This window comes from Talpa europaea, assembly GCF_964194135.1.
Source record: "Talpa europaea genome assembly, chromosome: 13".
NCBI classification, from domain to species: Eukaryota; Metazoa; Chordata; class Mammalia; order Eulipotyphla; family Talpidae; genus Talpa; species Talpa europaea.
This window is the reverse complement of record NC_140080.1, coordinates 88731137-88749522: the sequence shown is the minus strand read 5'-3', so window position 1 is coordinate 88749522 and position 18386 is coordinate 88731137. Positions and strand designations below refer to the sequence as shown.

General features: G+C 47.5%; 1 protein-coding gene across 1 annotated transcript; it reads left to right on the top strand.

Annotated features, from left to right (window-relative positions):
• Positions 1 to 1794: 1794 nt before the first annotated feature.
• CPLX4 (complexin 4) lies at positions 1795 to 18085 on the top strand (the record flags this gene model as incomplete). Its single annotated transcript, XM_084252902.1, has 3 exons — positions 1795 to 1958; positions 8995 to 9082; positions 17858 to 18085. 3 exons carry the CDS (start codon positions 1795 to 1797, stop codon positions 18083 to 18085), a joined length of 480 nt encoding a protein of 159 aa, XP_084109028.1.
• Positions 18086 to 18386: the final 301 nt, after the last annotated feature.

Genomic DNA, 18386 nt, shown 5'->3' with positions numbered 1-18386 from the left:
CTTCACTATCTGGGTTCTTTGGCCTACTCTCTGCTTCTCTCTCAGTTTCTCTTTCAGCTTCTGCTGCGTCCCCGTGACGCCGCCCCTAAAAGCCCAGTCTCAGCCCAGGTGAATCCCATCTACCTACGCCCACACCCTACTCCAGGTGCCCGCCATCAGGCATGCATTCAGGACCTCAAGGATCCATCATCTATCCTGATGGCGGGAGGGCAGAAAAGCCTGACATTTTTCCTTACCCTACACCTAAACAGTGTTAGTAGCCTTGAGAAAGACTCAACAGACATTTTATAAAGTAGTTTCAGGAAATGGTAGACTCAGGGAGGCCCTCGTTTCTTCTCTTGACGGGGGAAAACCACAACCATTAAGAATCTGCTGCACTGGGGCCTCCCTGGTAGCACAAGGGATTAAGACTCAGCACTATGAGGCTATCCACACCACTGCAGCAGGAGTTCAATCCCAGGCCAGGGAGCTACCCACATGCCACAGCAGACCTCTCTGACTCACCCGCTGCTCGCCTTAGCAGTGTATTCAGTCAATCTGCCTGTTCTGTTCCCCACTCTGTCTCTGGTGAATCCTCTCACCCCCACACTGCTGTCCTATACCACAGTTCTTGTATGCATAAATAAATAAGTCTTTAAAAAAAAAAAAAGAAAATCTGCTTCATTAGGCCTCCCTGGTAGCACAGGGGTTGAAGACAGCGCTATCAGGCTATCAGTAGCCACTGCAGCAGGAGTTAGATCCCCTGCAGGCCAGGTTGTTAACCCACATGGCACAGCAGACCTCTCCTGTCTCACCCGCTGCTCCCCTCAGCAGTGTATTTCAGTAGATCTGTCTAGTTCTGCTCCCCAACCTGTCTGGTGAATCCTCTCACCACTACCACCCCCACACCTCTGGCCTGTACACTAGTTCTTGTACGTATAAATTAATCTGCTGCTTTACAAAGTGTCATCGAGTCATTCTCAAGTACACCAGTGAGCTGGAATAGAGCACCTAGGAGTGGTCTGCAGATTAGAGGAAAGGGGACCCATTATGTAGAAAGATGCTGCATGAAAGCATCAAGTCATTTCCATGCAGAAGTGTAACATGTCTGAGGAGGTGGCTGAGGAAATCTTCCAGATGTCAGTGAAGGAGCCGCTGGCTTGCCCTGTGGACTTGTCTCAGTTGGGTATAATTTATGTATGAACACAGTAACTACTGAGGCAGGACCGAGACAACCCAGCCAAAAGGCAGCTCCTGGCCTAAAACTTAAGAGTCCAGTGAGATAAAATGATGGATCAAAGGATTATTTTTTGCTTAATGAAGCATTTTGGGTTTGAGCTTCACTGGACTCTGTTTTCAACAGGATGTTTTGCTCAAAGCGTGGAATTTAGAAATTCCATTACAGGCCTGTAATCAGTCAGCTCTGATTAATTTCATTGAAACAGAACTCTAGATGAAGTCTTGCTGTGCTTACAATTTAAATTTTAGAAATGGGTAGGGAGGGGGGTTTGATAATGTGAGGGATTTTTTACCCTCTGAAATGAGCTTAGTGTTTTAATGCAGAAGGGGGCAAGCTGCATCTGCTGGGGTGATTTAGTAATCTGAACCATCTGCCTCCATGCTCAGGAGTTCTCCTGTAATCCAGCTCGGCCCCAAACCACTCTTCTCTGTCATCACACCCTTTAGTGGATGAAGCTGTGCGGGGCCCTTTGCTCAGAAATGTGTGGCTATCGCTGAGGATATTTAGAGATTTTGTATTTGGTTTTTCTTCGGGTTTTGTCTGAGTTTAGGTTTTATTTTTCTGGGGTAGAAACAATGGCTTTCTTTATGAAAAGTGTGATAAGTAACCAGATAAAGAATTTAGGATTTGGTGGCGGGTCTGAAGAAAAAAAAGAAGGAGGTGCTTCTGATCCTGCAGCGGCTCATGGAATGAATAGAGAGGAATACGAGGAGTATCAGAAGCAAGTGATTGAGGAGAAGTGAGTACATCGACTTCATTTCCCTTTCAAAGCAGCAAAGTAATCCTTGCCATACCCTCTTCATCACCCCAGTCTCTTTTCTTCTTGCTACATGTCTTTCCTTTTTCTATTTACATCTAGCCTTAGGAGAGTGTGTTCTGCTGAAAGGAACAATTTCTGAGCATCCGTAGTTATGACATCTTACTGACAGGAATGCTAATGAAAAGTCATAATGAGCCTAGATGCTGTTCATCAGGAGCTTAATATTTTCTGGCCAAGGTATATTTTAACTGCCTTAATTTCATTGTTCAGATGAAAAGTTGTAAGCCTGACTATAATCTTCCTGAAATTCACCCTCCTGACCAGTAGAAAGCTTTCAAATGATAAGAGTCCAGACTTAGCACCTGAAAGAGGGCTTCAAAGAACATTCAGGGCCACCTTCTTGAGTTTACACATGCAGAATAAACTTAGAAAATGAAGCCTGATAATTATGTCATAAGACTTGGCTTCTCAAAGAGTCTAAGTAAATTTTACTGTCTTTCATGAAAATTTTAAAGATAAAAGTAGAACAGTATAATGAATACCCATATATACCTATGACATAAAGTCAACATGATTGCTATTAAAGTAGATAGATGATAGCTAGGTAGGCAGACAGATAGATCCATTTTTACAGTAAATTATAGACATCATATTACTTCACCCCGAAATATTTCTGCATGTAACTCCAAAAGCTAAAGACATTCTCCTGACTATATAAAATAACTGAAGATGAAATAATAGTCACATTTTAGTTGGGTATGATGGAATGTAAATATCAACAATGTTTCCCCACTGAAGAGTGATTCAAATGTTTAAGTGTGACCTATGTAATTTTTTAAGGTAGAGAGTTAATTTAAGAACTTTTTAATAGTGAACTAAGAAGCATCAAGCTTGAGGTTAAATGTTCATATATTACAAAAGAAAAGTATTTTTTTGTCATGATGGTACTTTGCTAATGATCAATTAGGTAATCGTTGCTTAAGTCCCATAGCTAAGATGATTATAGGTGAAAAGGTTAATGACCTCAAGGAAACCAAGAAAGTTCAAAAGCCTACATTTAATGGAGACCTTGTCTATTGTATTTTTTCTAAAAGAAATTGTGGCTTATCAACTACCTAGAATTTATTATGCTTTGCTCAGCTGTAAATTAAAGTCATTTAAAAAAAAAAGAAAATGCAGCTGCAAAAATGATGCTGGTGTTAGGATAACACTGGGCAAAAGAAGCCACTTTTCCTGGTTATTGTCTTGTTTTGCTGATGGCATGTCAAAGGGACACAAGTATAATGAAGAAACAAAAGTAGAGACATAGAACCAAATGCTTGCAACTCAAGTGGGCCAATGCGAAGAAAATGATCAGAATTTAGACTATACATCTGATCACACAAAACTGTATTTAATATGTCCAAGCAATAAGTCCTATCACAGAGATAGCATCTGTTTAATTTGCTTAGCTGTGGCTAATGACAAAATTTTCCTTAATTTTATATCTAGACCCATCAGTGGATTGGGTAATTTGCCAACTGTTGGGTGTGTATGTTTGTGTCTAAATATTATAAATTTATATAAATTTATTTTATTTTTTTTTATAGAGGCATGCTTTATTTATTTGTTTGCTGGTTTGTTTGTTTGTTTGTTTGTTTTTGTTTATACATGCACTGGGTACAGTCAGAAGCGCGGGAGGGTGAGAGAATTCACCAGAGCCAGAGCGGGGAGCAGAGCAGGCAGAAGGACCGAAGTACACTGCTGAGGGGAGCAGCGGGCGGCAGGAGAGGTCTGCGCGCCATGTGGGACCCTCCTCTGGTGGCCAGGGAGCAGCCGGGGATCGAACCGGCACCGCAGAGGCCGCGCGCGCGCAGTTTCGCAACCCAGCGCTCAACCGCTGCGCCACCGGGGAGGCCCTTATATAAATTTATATTGATGATATGTATGTAGCAGCAAGATGATGGGATCAGCCTGCTTCCTCACACAAGGAGGGACTTGTGGCCTAATGCTTGAGTTTTTAAGAGCTTCATCAACTACAATGCCACATAAAGATATCAAAAATGGTTCATCCCAAGTTACATGTACAGAGTTATAGACATTCTTATATATATATATATAACAATTTAAGTGAATGTAGTAAATAAAAGCCTCCTAAATCTGTCCTCATCATTTTGGAAGAGTAGGCTGTTAACTAAAACATCTCAACAGTGTACTCTACAGCACATTTTTTTTTATTTTACTTGTTGTTGTTGTTTTTTTTTTTTTTTTTTTTTTTCTCCCAGTGCCAGTAATAGTACTGAAAGTGGTATGTACCTAAATAGGACACTTGGGAAGGTCTAAGTAAAATAATAGTTTGTTTACCCCTTCATTTCTCTCCATGCTATTAAAACTCCCCTTTACCTTACCCAATTTACTACATGTACTATTTAGTACTAATAGAAAAGTTACTATATTTGCTATGGTGTCATTTGTAACTTGAGCTTTGTTTGACTTGGTCACTTTTTGGAGCTGGCTGTAGGCTTGCACAGTGTGGGCTGCACTGAGATAGAGGACTTGGAGTTCCTTCTGCAGGAATTTATGCTCAATTCAGGAGACAAGCTACTGTGACAGTAAACAGAGTAATCTGGGTTTTTTTTTTAATTTTTTTTAGATTATTTATTTGTTTATTTATACAAGCACTGGGTACAGTCAGAAGCGTGGGAGGGTGAGAGAATTCACCAGAGCGGGAAGCAGAGCAGGCAGAAGGACGGAAGTACACTGCTGAGGGGAGCAGCGGGCGGCAGGAGAGGTCTGCGCGCCATATGGGACGCTCCTCTGGTGGCTGGGGAGCAGCCAGGGATCGAACCGGCGCCACAGAGGCTGCGGGCAGCTTCGCAACCCAGCGCTCAACCGCTGCGCCACCAGGGAGGCCCCAGAGCAATCTGGTTTTATGAGTGATTAGTAAACAGACCCTGGAGGACTGGAATCTGGGTCTGTATGGAGTGAGGGTGGGGGAAATGGAACTTGTACAGTCATTTGATTGTCACCAAATAATCAAACAGAGAAAAGAAGGTCTTTTCAATAAGTGGTGCTGAAACAAGGGGGAAAAACTGAACTTGGATCCCTACCTCACACTACACACACAAAATGAATTTGATAGACATTGCAGACCTACATATAGATGCTAAAATTATCAAGAATTTAGAAAAAGAATAGAATACCTTTGCAACTTTTCTAAGTCCTCTTAAACATGACCCTGAAAGAAATAACTATAATTTTTAAATGATCAAAATTTTTATTAAAATTAAAAACTTTTATGCATCAAAGACACATTAATAAGATAAATTAACAAGTTACAGATGGAGAGAAAGTATTTGTAAAACATGTATCTGACAAAGGATGTAACCCCAAAAACTAAAGACATTCTAAGCTATATGAACAATTGCAGTAAAAAAGCAAGAAAAAAAAAGGGTCAATGGAGATAGATTAATAGTCAATTTGAAACATGAAAATAGATGTCATTACAAAAATGAAAATCACACTGAAGTGCACCACCAAAATGTCTAAAATTAACACCATAATTGAATTATATAATGTCTATATAACTCATTAATACCATTATTGAGTTATATAATGTCTAGAACTCTAAAATTGATACCATAATACATAAATAAACACACACTAGAATGGTTCAAAGTTAAAAAAAACATAGTACCAGATGTTGACCAGAATGTGGAGCAAGTAGAACTAGTTATTCCAGTTGATGAGCTGAGCGATAGTGTGACCACTTGGAAAAAAGTCTGGCAGTTTCTAATACAAGTAAACTTACTCAACCCGGTCTTCCTTAACTTTAGCAATTCTCTGCCTTGATAGTGACCTAGTAGAAATTAATATACTTGTCCACAAAAAGCCATGTACCAAAATATTCTAGCAGCTTCCCTGGCAGCAAGCCAGCATGGGTAACAGTCCAAGTTTGCATCAGCAGAGAATGGATGAACCCAAGGTGATCTACTCACATAGTAGATCTACTCAAGGTGATCTACTCACATAGCCATGGGAAGGAACAGATACTGATAAATAAAACAACCTGGACAGATCTCAGAAGCTTTTATGCTGAGTGAAAGAATACATAGTGAAGAATACATAGTGCATGGCTCCATGAGTGTCAAGTTCTGGAACAAGTCAAGTCAGTCTGTGCTGGAAAAAAAAGATAATGATCTGGAAAAAAGATAAGAATCACCGATCAAGCTGGGGAGCAGGTGCTACCTAGGGATGAGAATGAGGGAATTTTCTCAGGCCACTGTAATGTTTTTTTTTTTTTAATTATTATTTTTAGATTTATTTTATTTATACAAGAACCAGGGTACAGGCCAGATGTGCGGGAGGGTGAGAAGATTCACCAGAGACAGAGTGGGGAACAGAACAGGCAGAATGACCAAAATCCACTGCTGAGGGGAGCAGCGGGTGAGACAGGAGAGGTCTGCCGCGCCATGTGGGTTGCTCCGCGGCCCGTGGGGACCGAAACAGCACTGCCGAGGCTGTGGACAGCTTCACAGCACTGAGCTCAACTGCCTGTGCCACCAGGGAGGCCCCTATTGTAATGTTTTTAGATTCTAATAGGGGTTCAAGTTACACTCAGAAATAGAACCAATTGGAGAAATATGTATATGTGTGTATGTACACATGTATGCATTAATATTAGATTTAATATAAAGAATTGATTCACATGATTATGCAAACTGAGAGGGCCCACAATCTGCTATCAGGAAGCTGAAGACTCCAGAAAGCCAGGGTGTAGTGCTGAGAACTGGGGGCTGATTGTATAAGTTGGTACTTTCGGGGGGAGTCAAGGGCAGGAGATGGTGGATGTCTAATCTCAGGCAGGTCAACAGAAAGCAGCGAATTCTCCCTTCTTCCACCCGTTTGTTCTGTGTAAGTTCTCAACATATTGGAATTGCCCTCCCACATACCCCCTCCCGATTGGGGTGGGCAATTGCTTTCCTTGGTCCACCGATTCAAATGCCAATCTCGTCTGGAAACATCCTCATAGATACACCCAGAAATAATGTTTAATCTGGCACCCTGTGTGCCAATGAAGTTAACATATAAAATTAACTATTTAAAGTCTATATATTTAATTGCACGCAAAATTTTCAAAGGAAAAGAGAAACTATAAACAAATGCAGAGTGGTGTGAGTGGTAGGCATGGTGAAGAGTCTGATGAAAAGTTTACTGAAGTCTGGAACCATGACATGCATCAAAACATAAGATGGGGCCTCCCTGGTGGCGCAAGGGGTTAAGCGCAGCACTGTGAAGCTGTCTGCAGGCTCTGCAGCACGAGTTCCATCCCCAGCTGGCCAGGGAGCTACACACATGGCACAGCAGACCTCTCCTGTGTCACCCACTGCTCCCCTCAGCAGTGTATTTCAGTCAGTCTGCCTATTCTGCTCCCTACTCTGTCTCTGGTGAATCCTCTCACCCCCACACCTCTGGCCTGTACCCCAGTTCTTGTATGCATAAATAAATCTTTTAAAAAAAACATAAGATGGATAAATGAATGGAGAGAAAGGGCTAGACAGGTGAGGAAACAAGCAAGGAAGATGCTACTGTACAATGTGATGTTGCGTATTTGGGCTTCACGGTGAAATCCTTTTATTTAAAACTTTTCATGGTAAAACACTGGGGAGAATGATGGCCTTCTGCCCAGGTCACTGGCCTCTTGGGAGTGTCACTATTTCCTTTTCCAAAACCATGACACTGCATGCAGGCTGTCTCATGCCTACGCCAGACCTGACCTTCTGCATGGGGAAATGAGTTCAGAGAGGGCCTCTGGGCCCGGGACCCCTAGTGTAACCTGATGGCTTCACACCAGCCCTCCCTCAGCCTTCTAGGTAATGGTTAAGATGGTTTCAAAGCCCAGAAATAGAAACAAGTTTATCCACCTGAGGAAAAAAAAAAAAAACAGGAAATGTGTTTTATTGAAAATAATGCTTTATGCAAAGATTCTTCACCAAACCCATGAGCAGAAATCCCACCAGTCTTCACACGAGCCTAAACCAGAACCAGAACATTCTTGGGAAACCACAAGCACCGTTCTTCCCTCTCTGGTGGTTGCTTCTGCTTCCTGCATCTGCCCTGTGCTTCTTTCTCAGCAGTCGCGGACTCTTCACTTGGTTACCCAGACTGCGTGGCTGGTGGAAAAGACAGCCACGGCCTCCAAGTTCACTTGGTACTTCCAGCCACACAGGATCGCTGTCCCTCTCAGCCTCAACCCCAAATTCCTAGGAAAGAGATTTCATGAAGTCGGTGTTGTTCTGCCCGGTACAGCCAGAGGGCAAGGCTGAGGGTGTAAGTGGAGCCTCCAGTGACACACTTCTTGGCAGCTGGGAGGGGCTGCGGTTACTGTGAACATTACAGGTGTCCCCAGAGGTGTCTGCTTTTGTCCACGGCACATGAGCAAGAGAGTCCAATTAGTCGCCCCAGGGCATTGGAAAGCTGCCCTCAAGTGTGTGTGGTTGCCACCTCCAGATCCGGGAGGGGAACACTGTCCTGAAACTGGGGTCCAGAGGAGGTGACATTAGATCCCCAAGGACCATGTGCCTCCAAAGGACCTGTCCTGAAGACGACAGTCCTGTTCCAGCATAAGAATTGCTCAGGGAGCTTGTTTAAAGCGTAGCCCCCTCCTGTCCCCAGGGGTTCTGGGACGGGAGGCCTGGGGTCAGGCCCAATAGCTGCTCTTCACCAAACGCTCCTGTGAGGCTGCTGCTGGGGCTCTCGGGTCACATGGTGAGCTCAGCTCTGCGTGAAGATCACCACCCTGCCCCTCTCCCCCGCGGCCATCAAGAGATGCCCAGAACCAAGCGACTCCAGGACTTGGGGTCTGTACTCAGTTACCACAGCAGGAGAGACAGGCAGATGTTTGGGGGGAAAGGAACAGCTCCCGCTTTCCCAGGGAATTCACAAGGGTGTTTCGAGTCTGGCTCCTCCGAGAAGGGGCTGGGATGTCCTGAGTCCTCTTTATCCTCTGACCCCTTATTCTGTTCTTTCCTCGAAGGATGGCGCGAGACGCTGCCTTTAAACACAGAAAGGCAGAGAGGGCTTGCCTCAGAGTTCACGTCCGGGCAAAGCACAGGCTCCCAAAGGTAAGACGCTGGACATGGTAAGCCTTTATTATAGGCCATAAAAAATGAAGTTATGACCAGCAAAGACTCATGCCCATGAGTGCCTGGGTGTGTGTTCACAGGCATGCAGGCAAACACACGTGTGTGTGATCCCTCAGTACAGCTACCTTGTCTCCATCTTCATCTTCATGGAGTGACAAGAGCATTGGACTGAAGGTCACAAAGATTCGATTGCAGGCATGCAGCTCCAGCAGCTGTCCTTTCCTCTCAGCACAACGGAGTCGAGCCCGTCGATGCGGTTTCTCACGTAAACATTGTAAAAATGATCGAACTCTCTAAATACACAGAGAACAACAGTTGGGGTTGGCTGAGCTCTTTCTAAGCCAGGCACGGGATCAGCTCCTTGACGCTTCCCGGCTGGATTTTCTAACACCACCTCCTCTTCCAGTAGAGGAAATGAGCCGAAGGCTACCCCCGCCCCCAGGAAGGCAGACCCCAGGTCGACCTCCATGACATTCTGCCTCTGTCTCAAAGGAGCCATCGGGTCCCCCTTTTTGGAGATGAGGTTGCAGTGACGGCCATTGCTGGCTCCATCTGATGTGTCTCATGCCTACTGAGGGCAGACGCCCGCGGGCTCTGGTGACGGGAAGAGGAGAGGGGACAGGCCATGCAGGGCTCTTATGCACTGTTCCGGGCTTGTATTGGGGTGACAGTGACCCCAGTGCTGGGCTCCTCTCGCTCTTCCACTCCCCCGCCATCTGAGGTTTCCCCAGCCCCACTAAATGACTCCACCTGCACCTTCTGGGTTGAGCGTTCATCTTCACAGGCAGGGGTGCACGCACCCTTAGAAAGCCTCTTCCACCTGGAGAAGCCGAAGTAGATCCCTCCACAGCACGAGCACCACCTCCAAGTCGGCGGGGTCCCCTGCACATCCCAGGGAAGGCTGACTTCAGAAGCCACCAGCACTCAACAAGGGAAGGCACCCCTGTCCAGGCAAGGGCACTGTTAAAGTCACCCATGAGTCAAATCACCCCCTCCTGTGGGAGAGATCCACCCCTAAATGCTCCCTGTCTCATCCAGGGAGCAAAACTCATGCTTGCATTTGGATGAGGGGAACACTTCTAAATACTGTGCCTTCCACTCCGTGTCTGGTGAACTTCCTGAAACTCCCCCAGAGGCCAAGCTCTCTTCTGCAACATGCCCCGGTGGAACCCGCGGGCTCACTGCAGCACTGAAGCCCCTGCCTCCAGCCTGGGGTGCAAGAAAAACAGCCACTTACAAAAGACTTTGCATGCAGTTCTCCTACCCCAAGTCTCCTCTTTCTACTTTTATATTCAAGGTGCCCATCCCTCCACCAAAAAAAATTGGGGGTGCAAGATTGACTCTATGTGACTGAAAACTGCAGTAAGCTTTAGGGGACAATTTGTACAGTGAAGGGCCACAGAATCCCACCACCAACAGCCGGGGACGAGGTTTTCCTTCTCCTGCGTGGCCCAATGGTTTGAAGAGACCGACACATCTAGGACTAAATTCCAAACACAACCCTAGTATATAAATGCAAATGTCACCTGGAAGCATCTGCCCTTGCGCCTGCATGGAAGAGTTCACCTTCTGAAGGCGTCCCCTTGGGGCGCTAGTATAACATGGCTGCATTTCGTAAAAATGAATTCTGCACACACTGCCCATCTTGTGCATTCTGCACAATTCTGCACATATTCAACAATTTGCCTTCAGTGTGAAAAGTACTAAAAATGCTAATACAACTGCCTGCTTTTTCTTGAAGCACAGGGACATGTGAACACAACCCACAATCTCCATAACAGAGTGACTAATAGGAAGTGTCCCGCAGCAAGTCAAGCTAGCACCAGCTGCGGCTAGCACCCCGACCTCAAGGCTGCACCTGCCCCAGAAGTTCCGCACCACCACTGGGCCCCCATGACTAGAAGGGGGGTTGGGGAACAGACACATCTCCCACGCCAAGATCAGCCGGACTTGCTGTCTGTGCAGAAAGGCCCCTCCAGCCCTAGCCAGACGGCCGCTTCCGTGGAGGGGCCGCGGGGGCCGCCCACGCGGGACCAGATCCGGCTGGCTTGAGCCCCCTGGTGTCCCCGCGCGGAGGGTGGGGCAGCAGCTGGGACATGCACCCTCCAGGCCCCGAGAACCGCCTGCCCGGCGGGTGTTCTCAGCTCTTCCCGGGAACTGTGGGCTGCTGATGGAGGGGAACAAAAATTAATATCTGGAGGTGACTTTTATTTTTGTGAAGTCCTTTATTTTGCTACTTAGTTCCAGCCCGTGGGCCCTCCAGGGAGCAGCTGTCCCAGGAGGCGGCAGTGCAGTGAGGGGCAGGGGTGAGGACAGGCTGGGAGGAGTCAGGTCATTTATGACTATGGAGCCAAGAGTATAATACATGCAAAGGAATGAACTTAGGCCACTATCTCACACCCTACCCAAAAATTAATTCAAGATGGGTTAAAGACCTGCATGTAAGACCTGCAGCCCTGCTGCTTCCATGGTAATGCTGAATCAGGCCAGTGCCCTCCAGGTTTGCTACTGCCGCTGGCCTGGACTGGAGGCAACTCTTAGGTCTGTCTTTGGTTTCGCAGAACTCTTATGCAGACCCTTGAGAATGCCACCTGGAAGCCCAATGGGAATTGAAGTGGTAGATGGTCTAATAAGGAGCAAGGCCCAGGAGGGGAGGCAGTGCCCACGGGCATCACTGTGATTGGAAAAGGCCAGGACCATGGCACTGTCTCCACAGTGCACTGGCAGGAAAGGGATGAGGGCCAGTCAGCGCTAGATCATAGAGCAGCGGGTGGGGGGTGGTAGATGGAGGACAGGGCTGGTGAGGAGCTGCCCAGCTGGGGATGGGCCACAGATTCCCGAGTCATTATGTCCCTTCCTGGGGTTGCCATCTTGCTTACTGTGCTTATTGATTACTCCTATGATTACCGCAATTAAAAAGGTCATCTTGATAATTGTCTGTGCAATGAAATATTATTCGGCTAGATAAAAGGTCATTCTGAAGTCGGTGAAAACATGGATGAAACTTGAAGACATTGTGCTGAGTAAAATAAACCAGATGGAGAAAGGCAAATACTACACGACTTCAGTTATATGTGGAATCTGAAATAACCAAACTCATGGATAGAGATCAGATTGGAAAATGGCAGGAGCAGTGGGTAAGAAGAGTGGATGAAATGGATGAAGCTCGTTAAAGGTACAGATTTCCAGTTAAACCCTGGAGACGTCATATATAACATGGTGACTCTTAAAAAAGTTTTCAAAGACATATGGACAAATAGTAATGTCATTAACTCTAGCCAGAACCGCAGGAGAGGCAGGGCCAGCTGGGGACCCCCCCAGCCCTCTCTCAGCTCTCTCCCGAGAGCAGGTGTGGCTCCCAGCGGCCCCCAGGCATTGGCTCCTTGGCCAGCTGCTGAGTGGTATTTCTTTTCATTGAACGTCTATTTTATACACAGAAAAGCACATGTCTTAAGTCCTAAAACTCACTGTGTGGTCCTAAAACTCTTGTAAATTGAGGAACTTGGCTGAGGTCACAAGTCCTACCGTGACAAACGGGACGGAGCCTCCTCATGGCTCATCCAGTACTTTTTCATGCCTCTTTTCCTCCACCCCCACCCCCAAGATGGTAGCCATGATTACATCGCCTAAGCGTCTAACGAAGCTGGCAGTGCCGCGCAGAAAGCAAGACTCACATCCTCACTGGCTCCAACAACAAACAACCTTCCCTCCCCTCGCTGATGGCCCAGTTCTCAGCCCTGTGCCAGCTCATAATGTCCACCCCAGGCCAGCAGCTGTGGGGACAGTATTAACCGTCTGCAGGGAACTGGACACATTCAACCTGTCCTCTGCTGAGGAGGACTGCCCGGGACCTCGCCACGTTCCCTGCCGCCCCCAGCCAGTGACATAACCAGCAGGAGGCAGTTCTGGGCCCTGTGCTTTCCCCAGGCCTGACGGAGAGCAGATTTGAGGAAAATGTCTTCCCAGGAGCTGTCAGGTGCAATGAAGATAACTGCATCACGTTTGGGTTCAGAACTGTGTTTTCTGAAGAAATGATGTGGCGGGTGTTTCCTGTGACAAAGAGCTCCCCTGGGTCGCTGACTGAGGGAAGGACATTGGGCTCTCAGGAAAGGGTGACGCAGCCCGAGCCCTCAAGCCCAAGAGGCAAAGGCCCCTCCCGTGTGGGAGAAGCCCCACATGTGGGCTTCTCCATGCCTCAGCCCTATTACTAGGACAGCTCTTGCATCGTTTTTCCCTCTGTTCCCCTCAAAAGTGAGATTTCCAAAATGTAAACCTGGTCTTGTTCCTCCCTTGTTTATTTGAAAAAATAAACTTTGGAGACCAGTGTTCTAACTCCCCAGCCAGGACGCCATGATAAGCCTCCTGTCTCTCCAGCCTTTCCTCCTTCTACTCGCTGCCTAGACTGAACATTCCTTCTGGTTTGTCCCCTAACCCCTGCTTCCTGTGTGCCTTTCCTTCCTGGAAGACTCTGGTCTAGTGTCACTTGTTCTAGAATCTTCTGTGGCTCGCTCACCCCACCTAAGACTGGCTTGGGCCACCCTCTTCACGCTCCTATAAAGTCCAAATGGCGGCTTCTTCTTATATTGTCTCGGTCCTGAACGTTCTCACCCACCACCCTGTGCACATCTCAACGAGGATGGCTGACTTTCTCGTCTTTGTCCTCAGCCTTGTGTGGTGCCTGATACGTGGGAATTGAGCAAATGCACACATACACACACTCACGTTCAAAAGCTTTGCCAAATGATTGACATTATTGGGAAAATCCTACATCTCGAAAACAAAGGATCCGAAACAACAGAAGGCATTTATCTGTCACAGAATTATATTAAAATAAAATTTCATGAAAAAAGCAAGTCTGGATTTAACATTATAATTTTGTATAAAATACATAGGTTTCTTCACCTCATCACTGAGATGTCTACTTCTTCAACTAGAGGAAATCATGTCTTAAATAAAGCCATAAAATTACATCAAAAAACAAACATGCCTCTCTCCCTAGCCAATTCGAAATGTATATGTAAGTCAAGCCAAATTAATAAGAGAAAACAGTTCCACAGTGAGCACTAATCCTATTAACAGAGTTGTCAATCTGGGTTAGTCGCTGAAGAATAATGCAGAGCCTCCTGCTGAGCTATATGATTTAGTTACACCTGGTGTTTGTCTGCTCTATTTAGGGCATGGTTTGCTTTGAATAAACATGAAGACAGAAGAAAATCTATCCAAAGAATAGACTTTAAACACCTTACGTGGAAAGCCCCATTGGAGTTGAATTTAAAATTTTCCTCTTAAAAAAACAGATACAATTCCGTGCCCCTTTCTTGGCCAGCCTCCATCAGATTGGGAGTTCTGGGGCTGCCCAGCAGGGTCCGAGACACTGAACCCCCTTCCTCCAAGCAACTGTTTCTGGTGGCAGGGCCAGGAGGCCCCAGAGGCCCCATGGGGCCTGCTCTTCCTTCTCCTCTCCAGGCCGCACCAGCCCAGTTTGCTCCTTCTCCCCACACCCTTGAACTGTGGCTACTTCCGTGTCTTACATCGTCGCGCACTGTCCCCCTGGAAGGTAGGAAGATGAGGCCCCTTCCCAAACAGGCAGCTCCGCTCCGAGAAGCAAAGGGACTTCCCAAGGTCACATGGCCTGAAAATGAGGAGGCAAGATTTAACGCCTTTCGGATGAGGCCACACTCAAGCTATCCAGGGCCCTGAATTCCCTGCTTAAATGTATTCCAGAGACTAAGCAGGTCCCTGTGCCAGGTTGGTCCTTCTAAGGCTGCCCTGAGCCACCAGCCTGCGTTCCACAGGAAATGGAGGCGGGCAGGAGCTCGGGCACTGGGCACCGCACACCGGGGCTCCTGCTGAAGGCTGCAGCCAGGGTCGAAGAGTGCCATGAGCCGGGACCTCCGTCGTGGCTCACGCTTTAGGTCCCACAAATATAAGGGTGGGCCTGACAGGGGTCAGGAATGTTGGGTCCACTGAGAAGAGCCCAGAACTGAGGGCCTAGGACCAGAAGGAAAAGAATAGGCCCCGCTTGCTGGAAAAGTAAGGGTGTTTTATCAGGTGCGGGATCTCTAGAAGACTAACTTCCATGAAGTGGGAAGGTTTCACCTACCACCCAGGCTGCAAGCCCAAGGCAATAACCACAACATGGATTTATTGGCGGGCAGCCACGTTCCAGAACCCAGCACACAATTCAAACAGCAGAAAAGGGAAGACTGGCCAGGGTCGGGCGGCTGACCGCGCGGAGTGGGTGGAACCCAGGCTGGAGGGTCCCAGAATCTGTCATCTGCAGGAGAAGAGTTGCCACTTCTCAGGGCGAGAGTTCCCCGTGGCTCCCCAAACCTGGGAGAGGCTTCAGGACCGCGGGCATGGAGTCCACAAGCCTCGCGAATTGCCTGAGACATGGTGCCGTTGTTTCGACCACTCCTCACGGGATCACCCGTTCATGTTGATTTGGGCGGGGCCTCTCTGCACGGCTTTCATCTGTCCTTGCCTTTTGCAGTCTTTTGTTTGCAGAGTGTCCTTATCAATAAACAGTTGCTTCTTAATTGATAACGTGAGACATTCTGTCTCTATGCCTCCTCCTTTCCGTGCATCGCTTCATCCCTCTCCAGTGCTAGCACAGAGAACAGCCCCATCAGGATCAGTACACGGTCTGTGTATGTGTCAAGGAGCCATTCTGAGGTCCGAGAGTGCAAAGAGAGAAGTTCTTCTGATGGGGCTGACTTCCTGTGCAGGAGACGCAGTTATCCAGTACAAATCCTCCACCCACATCTGAGGGTTACGCCATTTTTGAATCGCTGGGACATGCTTCATAAACTCCAAATAATTCAGTTGTCTAACTAATCCTAAACTATAAGACAAATGATATAACCTCAATTTATAGATAATAAAGCTCAGAGAGGCTGTGTAATGTGTTCAAACTCACACAGCCTGTAAGTGGTGGGGGTAACTTTCATGCTCAGGCAATCTGATTCTCAAGCCAGCACTTGACCTCTAGAATGTACTGTCCTTATGAAAAGACAGATAAATCTTGAAAATAGAGCTCTTTATAGCAACAAGGACCTGCACTTTTAGGTATTAAGTTTGAGGTGGTCCCTGACAATGGCTCACTGCAGCATTCACTGAGCATCTATTGTCTGTTCAGGCCAGACACTCCCCTGGACTCTGAGGCTCGTTGATAAGTAAGTTACAGCCCCTGTCTTCTAGAAAGGTGGAGCGGAAGCTCTTACACTTTAGCAAGCAATAGAGTCACCTGTAAGACTTGTTAAATCACAGATTCCTAGTCCCACCCCCAGGGCTTCTGAATCAGCAGGACTGGGTGAAGCCCCAAGATGTGTTTCTTACAAATTCTGGGGAGAAGTCTAGTCTGCAGACCCAAGGAACCCCAATTTGAGAAAAACCTTTGGTAGCCATTGCGATGATCATGAGTCCCTCTGTGAGATGTGAGACAAGGTGGAGCTCCATGGCCCTCCCTTCTCTAGACAAGAAGAATAAGGATGAAATACTCCTCACTGAGGTCCTCCCTGAAGGAGGAAGTCACCCCAAAGCAACTCCATCTCCAGAGGCAGCTGGCTGAGGTGGCAGGCAGAGGGGAGGAGGGCGCCGTGAGCAGTCTGCAGTGCACAAGGCCTCTGCAGCCCCACCCAGCAGGCTGGCTCACATCATCTGTCCACCCCACTACCTGTCCCTCCAGCCCCCGTGACTGCTCTGTCCAGGTTCAAGCCTGGTGACATCCATGGAGCTCTTATTACCAACTAGAGGGGTGGGGGCAGTGCCAGAACTCCCAGGAATGCCTTTTCAAATCACCTATATTTTATTCGGGGTACGTCAGTGAGGGTAGATGTCCTACACTGACATGAGCCGACGATCACCAGGCTGCAGCCACGCTTGTCCTCCCTCCCTGCAGTGCCCAGAGGAGGACGGATCCCGAGGGCAGGCAAGTAAAAAATAAATAGAAATAGAAGGTTGGCTGGGAGCCCCTGGGGATTAACTAACTAATTAATCCCACAACAATTTGATGAGGAACTAATTAATCCGTTAAGCACTTTGAGGGGCCAAGAAGCAACCAAGTGCGAGCGAGGCGCCCCTCACCTGGGCAGCTGACGCAGAGGGCGCCCCCTTGGAGGTCTTCAGGTGAGGACCCTGCCTCCCGAATTATTCATTCCTTGTGCATCTTGTCCCTCATGCTATTTCCAGAGCCACTCTGCCCAGAGAGCCAACTAAAAGAAGGGAGCCCAGGGCCAAGGCTGTGGTCTCTTGAAGCATCAGCTGGAAAAGCAAGGAGACTTGGAGCCTCAGAGCTAGATGAGCACCAGGAAATCCACTTGGAGATGGAAAGCAGTTTACACATTGCCCTGGCGAGCATTCCTGCCGAGACCCACCCACGCTTTTCTAAGTTCAAAACAAAGAACAATTCCCTAAGTAACCTCTGGAGGGTCTCCCTCTCCACCCTCAGGAGTGGGGTGGGCGAGGGAAACAGCATCGCCTCCAGAGGGAGATGCAAGTTTGCTAATTTGCCCCCATGGTTTGCCCCCATAGTTTGCTAATTTGCGCATGTGTGGGCCTCCAAGCTCAGTTAAATATCAGCATCCTCACACCTCCAGCTTCTGCCTCTGGCCCTGGTCTGCAGCGAGAAAGCCAAGCACACCAGCCAATTCCTTCCTTCTCAACAGACCTGTGTTTTCCTGCTACTTTTAATATGGCTGTTTGTGTGTCTTGGAATGGTTCATTGATCTCTGTCTACACGTGTTTTCCCACCAGAGTGAAATGGACGAGAACCAGATCCAGATGGCTGGAGATGATGTGGATTTGCCAGAAGATCTCCGGAAAATGGTGGCTGAAGATCAAGAAGAGGAAGAAGACAAGGCTTCCATTCTTGGGCAGTTACAGAATCTTCAGAACATGGACTTAGACACCATCAAAGAAAAGGCCCAGGCCACCTTCACAGAAATCAAGCAGTCAGCGGAGCAGAAGTGCTCTGTGATGTGAGGGCAGGCGCGTGGATGGGGCAGAGACCCGGTCACGGCGGAGGTGACCGATCTCCTCACTGGTGACCGATCTCCTGTGGCCATCCTCGGCGGGACAGACTTTAACACAGCGAACGCAGTTAGGAAAACCACGATGACCAAGCTCTCTACCGTCAGGTAGACAGAAGCCTGATTATTCTAGATGTTCCTGGTAGCGACATGACTAGCCCCTGGCAGCAGGAAACATACTTTGCTTTGGTTAGAAGTGTAGTGAGTGAACGATCAGCTCTGCGTGGTGCAGAGCACAAATCTGCTTGAAGAGG